This window comes from Nicotiana sylvestris, chromosome 3, assembly GCF_000393655.2.
Source record: "Nicotiana sylvestris chromosome 3, ASM39365v2, whole genome shotgun sequence".
Lineage (NCBI taxonomy): Eukaryota > Viridiplantae > Streptophyta > Magnoliopsida > Solanales > Solanaceae > Nicotiana > Nicotiana sylvestris.
This window is the reverse complement of record NC_091059.1, coordinates 76,432,880-76,440,418: the sequence shown is the minus strand read 5'-3', so window position 1 is coordinate 76,440,418 and position 7,539 is coordinate 76,432,880. Positions and strand designations below refer to the sequence as shown.

Sequence of the window (7,539 nt, the reverse complement as noted above, 5' to 3'; positions counted from 1 at the left end):
TAGTAAGTTAGTAAGTAGGTCTCTAATGAAGAGGGGCCTATGGTTCATCAATAATAAGCTAAATTAAAAAATAAATAATTTTGTTGGAGTATAAATATTTAGTATGCCATATCGCTGGTAGTTCAACCAAATCGAGATATTTTTTCTGTTTTGTTCATGTCTTCGGCTCATAGCACATTGGATAAATTGATGGAGCATGATTTGGTTTATATTGTCTGATGTCACAATAGTTGGTTAATCTTTCCTTTTTCAGTAGTACAGTAAATACAAATATTACGTCAGAATTATATATTTTTTATTTAATAAGCAATATAATAAAGTTGATTGTTGAATTTAAATGCTTTACCTGATTGTTGATTTAATTCAACTTTTTAAGATTTTGTGACTACATTAAAATAATCTTTCAAGATTTTATAATGAAAAACTAATATTAGATATTTCAATCTTTTTGAACGGTCTTGATTAATCCAAAAAAAGGATACATCATTTTGTAATTTTAATCTTTTCCTTTTCTTTCCTTAAAATTAATTAACTTTTGGTGGTTTTAAACAACTAAGGAAAGTTCTAAGTAGTTGGTACATGTTTTTCTTTTTTTTCCTCTTTTTCTCTGTGACATGCGTAATAACAATCTCATATCTCTTAATAAATCTATCGATCGTTATCTAAACATCTCCGGACAATACAACATTCAAAAAAAAACAAAATATATTTAGAGGAAAGTTTACCTTTAATTTTTCCCCCAATTATATATTGAAAGAAAAAAGTAAAAAAAGAAAATTAGCATTTTAAATCTAACACAACAATGTGAACGTTTTGGAGTTGCCATGTTATTGTTATTGTCATGTTGATCTGGGGAAAGTAAGTATTTTTGTTCTGAATGTTACAATTGTAGGAAAATAACAATTTTTAGTTGGTATTTTTTTGTCAAAAGTTATTATGAGTTCTGAAATATTATTCTACATGGAATTGAATCTTTAATGAAATAAATCTTTGTTATAATTTTATGAAATCTATCATTACTTAACTTTAAAACTTTATATATTATAATTTTATCCGACACAAAATAATTTATAAAAAGAATAATCAGCTTTTGAAGAATATAAAATCAATTCGTTACAATTTGACATGATAAAAATAATAAGTTATTTTACTCTATATTTTCTTTGATTAACTTATTATTCCTTGCCTTGTCAATTTTTTATTTTTATTTTTAAAAAAGAAGCTTAAATAACTAAAGAAAAAGCACCCCAGAAGACCGAACTCACGCCCAACATCAATTTCCAATATAGAAAGTCTATTTCATCCGGAAGTAGTATTTTAATAGAATTTTATTCATATTGTTATGACCAAAATAACCTACAAACTTATGTGAAGAATAATGTAAAAAAAGAATATTTTATCCATTATTTAGGCAATGAAGCTTGCCTTAAAATTGAAGTAAGAGAATAACAAAATCTGACGAAGAACAACCCTTTTAATCCTAATCAAACAAAAACTATTGGAATAGTTAATACGCGTTCTTGTAAAAAATTTTTGTTAGAACCCATTACAAATTAGGCATATTCCAGGCAAAATCTTAAATACTAAGTACAATTTCTATTACAATTATAACTCTTTATTTTAACGTATATTACTTTCAGTTGTGTCCTCTTCTTATGACTTTTAGTGAAAATTATTTTAAGATTATTTTGGTCTATCAACATTGTATTCGTGCTTTTATAATAATATAGATATAGATTTACACTCATCAACGTTGAAACAATAATTAAGTTATTAAAGGGTAAAATAGTCTTTCAACTTTTAGTGGGTATTTTCGTAATTCAATCTTGACTTAAAAGTTTCACACTTATAATATAGTATGATGTGTGTATTGAACTTATAGGAGACACTTAGCAAAACTGATTTGGGAAATCTTAGTATACTTTTGATAATTTTGAAGATAGGACTGATTTTAGAGTGAAGGCCTGGCTGGTTATGGAAGGTGATATGAATATTTTAGAGAAGAAGAAAGAGAAGTAAAATATACGTTCTTTCTGTTGAGTGAATGGATACGGAAGCAGTGAAAGGAAAAAAGATAAAAAAATAACGAGTGAAATTGCATGTAGATTCATAGAATTTGATATCATCGATTTGGGGTCAAACTTTGATTCATTTATTGGCTCCTCTAGGAAGATGGTGAAAAAAAATACTACAAATAATTAGTTACTTATTATATGTCAATTAAAGTAAGAGTGGCGATATATTCTTAGCCTATCTCTCTTTAAAAGAGTCAAATTATGAAAGATTTGTACAAGTTCTCAGAGTTGATACTATGTGTCGATTGATGAATTCAGTTAACTTCTAATTCAGATCTAAGAGAGAAAGATGAAGACGAGAGAAGAAGAACTGAGAAAATGGAAATATCACTGTTCCATTGAGTAGTATATTGTACAACTACTACAACTGCCCAACTAACATATATTTATACTAACTAATCTCTAACTCAACTACAATTACTACTATATACTCTAGTTAGCTAATTATGGTTTATAAATAACAACTAACTAGCACCAAGTGCTTGCCCTGTATCAATACATTCCTCAACACCCCCCCTCAAGCTAGGTCTAAGGAAAATGTTCTTTAGGCCTAGCTTGGATAACAAATGGTCATGCTGAATACAACTTAGCCCCTTCGTCAATAGATCAGCTAGTTGCTCAGCAGAAGGCAGATACACAGCCTCAACCAACCCCTGTTGTACCTTCTCACGAATAAAATGACAATCAAAGTCAATGTGCTTGATGCGTTCGTGGAAGACTGGATTCGCAGCAATTTGCATTGCAGATTTACTGTCACAATAGAGTGGAATAGACAAAGTGAGAGAGACTCCCAATTCATTGAACAGACCAACCAACCACACTATCTCTGCCACAGTCGATGCTAGACTTTTATACTCTGCTTCAGCTGAACTACGAGAGATAGTATTTTGCTTCTTGGATTTCCAAGATATGAGAGAATCATCAAGTGTGACCATATAGCCAGTCACCGGCTTCCTTGTGTTTGGGTAGGAAGCCCAATCAACATCACAATAAGCTTGCAACTTGATAGAACCATGAGATGATATAAGGATCCCCAGACTAGGATCCTTCTTCAAATATCTGATTACTCTAAAGCAGCCTCAAGGTGTGATGTCTTTGGAGCATGCAAGAATTGGCTCAAACATTGCACATCAAATGAAATATCCGGCCTAGTAATAGTTAGATAGAGTAACCTACCAATCAACCTCTGATAGGCTCCAGGATCAGCAAGTAAAGTATCATTGGTAAGTCCAAATTGATGATCAAATTCAGTTGTAGTTAACTTCTGATTCACCTCAACAGGTGCCCCTACAGGTTTTACCCTTGCCAAGCCAGCATTAGAGATAAGTTCGAGAGAATATTTCCTCTGATGTAACAAAATCCCTTCCTTACTCCTCGCAAATTCAATGCCTAAAAAATACTTGAGCTCCCCCAAGTCTTTGATTTTGAAGTTTTGATGAAGTGCAGCTTTGGTGTCTGATATAAGAACAACATCATCTCTAGTGATGAGCAAGTCATCCACATACACTAGGATGATGACTATTTTCCCATTGATATATTTAGTAAATAAAGAATAGTCAAGATGGTTTTGTTTGAAACCTGACTGAAGAAGAGCAGTAGTTAGCTTAATATTCCATTGACGGGAAGCTTTCTTAAGACCATAAAGAGACTTGTATAGTCGACAGACTTGTGTCTTTCCTGCTGAATGTGAGAAACCCTGAGGTAGATCCATATAGACTTCCTCTTCCAAATCTCCTTGTAAGGAAGCATTATATACATCCATTTGATGCAGAACCCAAACTTTTGCAGTTGCAACAACAATCGCAGACCTAACTGTGACCATTTTCACTACAGGTGAGAATGTCTCTTGATAATCCAAGCCTTCCTTCTGACTATACCCTTTTGCCACCAAGCGAGCCTTGAATCTTTCTATATCTCCAGAAGCTGTGTATTTGATCTTATAGACCCATTTACAACCAATTGCCTTCTTGCCATGAGGTAGTGTTACTACTTCTCATGTGTGATTATCTTCTAGAGCTTGAACATCTGCTTTCATAGCTTCAATCCACCTCATATCTTTGGCTGCTCCATAAAAGGATGCAGGTTCAGTCTCTGAAGAAACCTTAGCAACATAGGCTTGGTATTTGGCTGAAAGGCTATCATAGTGTATGACATCACTGATTGGATATAGACAATGACTTGCAGAACTTGACCTTCCTTGAGGTCTAATGTAGTCTTTGAGCCAAATAGGGGGTTTAGTGGTCCTGCCAGACCTTCTCTGATAACAAACAATGGGTGGTCCACTTTGTCTAATATCAGATGGCACAGAAGCCTCATTTTCAACAACTGGTGCCTGTATCTCTGGAACAACAGTTGCACTTTCTTCTGCATTGTTGGGAATAGAGGATAAAGTTGCATGCATTTCATATATAGGAACATCAGCTATTGTGTCAGTGTGAGTGTTCCCAAGCTCTTCAACACCCCTACTATCAATAGGTGACAATATACAATCATTGTTGACTATGGAAGTTGATTGAGGGTACACTCTGAATTCTTCAGCATTATATTGGAAAGGATACATATCTTCATGGAAGACTACATCCATGCTCACAAATATAGACCTCTGCTCAATGTTGTATAACTTGTAGCCCTTTTGTATAGGAGCATACCCCAGAAATACAGACCTTATTGCATGAGGACCAAACTTGTCTTCTTTCACTAAATTAGTAGCAAAACATAGATATCCTAGAACCCTCATATGAGACATAGAAGCTTGTCTGCCAAACAACACTTCAAATGGTGATTTGTTATGCAAAACAGTGGAGGGTATCCTATTGATGATGTACACTGCTGCCTCCACACATTCCCCCTAGAATTGAATAGGCAAATAACCTTGAAACCTTATAGCTCTTGCTGTCTCCAATATATGTCTATGTCTTCTTTCCACCACTCCATTTTGTTGTGGAGTGCATGGACAAGAGCTTTGATGCACAATGACATGCACTGAGAATAACTTATTGCAACTCTGATTAAAGAACTCTATCCCATTATCAGACCTAAAGCATTTTATCATCTTCCCAAACTGTGTTCTGACCATAATAATGAAGTGCTTAAGTACTGCAACTACATCAGATTTAAGATGCAATAAAAAAACCCAGGTCCATCTGGAGCAATCATCTATAATTATGAGAAAGAACCTTTTTCCATTATGAGTTAAGGCTTTGTAAGGCCCACATACATCCATATGCAGTAAATCAAAATAATCTACTGCTCTAGTAGTACTTATGGGAAACAGAATCCTAGCTTGTCTTGGCAATGGACAAACTTCACAATGGCTTATTCTAGTACTATCACTACTAGTGAGATTAGGTAACTTCTTAATGACTGAAAACGGAACATGTCCCAGCCTCTTATGCCACAATTCAATATCAGCTCTTACTACTGCAAATGACTTAGCTGGATTGTTTAATCTTCTTTGTGTATGAAGCACATAGAGCTCCCCTTCCTTCTTACCAATCTCCTTCACCTTCACAGTGAAGAGATCTTGTAAAATACAGAAATCAGGATAGAAAGCAGCACAACACTTAAGGGCCTTTGTCAATTGAGACACATACAATAGGTTAAACTTGAATGCTGGAACACATAAGACACCTGTAATAGTTTATCCTCCATTCAGTTGGTAACTTCCAACACGAGACACTTTGGCTGAATCACCTATAGGAAGCTGGACACTACCTGCATTTCCTGTTATCACTTTGTCATGCAAAGTGTCTTGGTTACCAACCATGTGATTAGTAACTCCAGTATTCACAATTCACTTTTCATCAGACTGTTGAACATAGGAAACATTACCTGCCATATGTGCAGAAGCAAGAGTCTCTGAGACATGTGTTTTATTCAGCATAGTAAGGATTTGTTAATATTGCTCAGGTGTAAAAGCTGGTGCTGGTGCCCTAGCTGCTGTCCTTGTCCAAGTCCTTGTTGACCATAACTCTGTGATTTAGTTGACATTCCATCTGATGGAGCATAAACACCTTGACTTGGAACACTGCTAGTCATATTTACCTTCCTCTTTGGCTTAAAATCTGCAGGGTACCCATTCAACTTGTAGCAGTTTGTCTTCAAATGCCCTTTCATGTTGCAATATTCACACCTCAATAACTTGTAGCAGTTGTCTCTTGTATCCCTTTTCATATTACAATAGTCACACTCCAAATTGTAGGTTTTCTTCATCTTTTGCCCCAATTTTGATGAGTACAAGGCTGTGGGATCTGATGAATCAGGAACATATGAACTATTACCTGCCACAATTTTCTGACTTTCATCTTGTAAAATCATTGCATACGCTTGATTAACAGTGGGGATTTTAGACTTCATAAGAATTTGACTACGAGCTTGACTATAACCATCATTAAGTCCCATCAGAAATTGCCATAGTCGCTGATATTATTGGTGATCTACAAACTTTTTAGACTTATCACAACAGGTAGGAGGTGGCATTATTGAGTCATATTCATCCAGAGATCCTTCAGTTTAGAGTAATACACAGAAACACTAGTCACTCCTTGAGTCAATGTGAAGATTTCTCCGTGAATATAATACATGCGTGAAGCATTCACTTTATCAAAGCGTTCACGCAGATCAGCCTAAATCGCGCATGCATTTGAACGAAACAGAACACCACTCAACAAATCATGACTAACATTATGCATAATCCATGATTTCACTATAGCATTGCATCGATCCCAGAGGCTAGCATACTTATCTCCATAAGTGTCGTAAGTGATGGTTCCATCAATAAAGCCCAGTTTGTTGCGAGTCAACAGTGAAACCTCCATAGCTTGGCTCCACATAGTGTAATTCTCCATTCCGATCAACTGAAAACCTAATGACAACGCTCCAGCTGTATCAGATGGATGCAAATACAGAGGATGATTGTGATAAATCACAATCGAGTTTTGATCGGCAACTTCATCAACCTCCATTGGAGAAAATTAGGGTTTCTTATCCAAAAACAGAGAACAAACGAAAAATATCGAATTATCTCTCATTCTTCAGCAAATTCACAATGAAGAACCCTAGATTTGATCGATTATCAGCTCTGATACCATGTCGAATTGATGAATTCAGTTAACTTCTAATTTAGATCTAAGAGAGAAAGATGAAGACGAGAGAAGAAGAACTGGGAAAATGGAAATATTACTGTTCCATTGAGAAAGTATACTGTACAACTACTACAACTGCCCAACTAACATATATTTATACTAACTAATCTCTAACTCAACTACAATTACTAGTATATACTCTAGTTAGCTAACTATGGTTTATAAATAATAACTAACTAGCACCAAGTGTTTGCCCTGTATCAATACATTCCTCAACATTATGCTACCACGGGAGCGAAGCCCATAAGTTTGATACTTCTTTAAGATGAAGTAATTATTATTTTATTTTTTATACTTTTTATCCCATTGTTTGCACAATC

The 7,539-nt window shown here is 34.8% G+C and overlaps 1 protein-coding gene across 1 annotated transcript; it reads right to left on the bottom strand.

Moving 5' to 3' along the window:
* Positions 1-6,553: 6,553 nt before the first annotated feature.
* LOC138887551 (uncharacterized) lies at positions 6,554-7,039 on the bottom strand. Its single transcript, XM_070169309.1, has 2 exons — positions 6,758-7,039; positions 6,554-6,700 (listed from the first exon to the last, which is right to left on the bottom strand). Exons 1-2 carry the CDS (start codon positions 7,037-7,039, stop codon positions 6,554-6,556), a joined length of 429 nt encoding a protein of 142 aa, XP_070025410.1.
* Between the last annotated feature and the right edge of the window lie 500 nt (positions 7,040-7,539).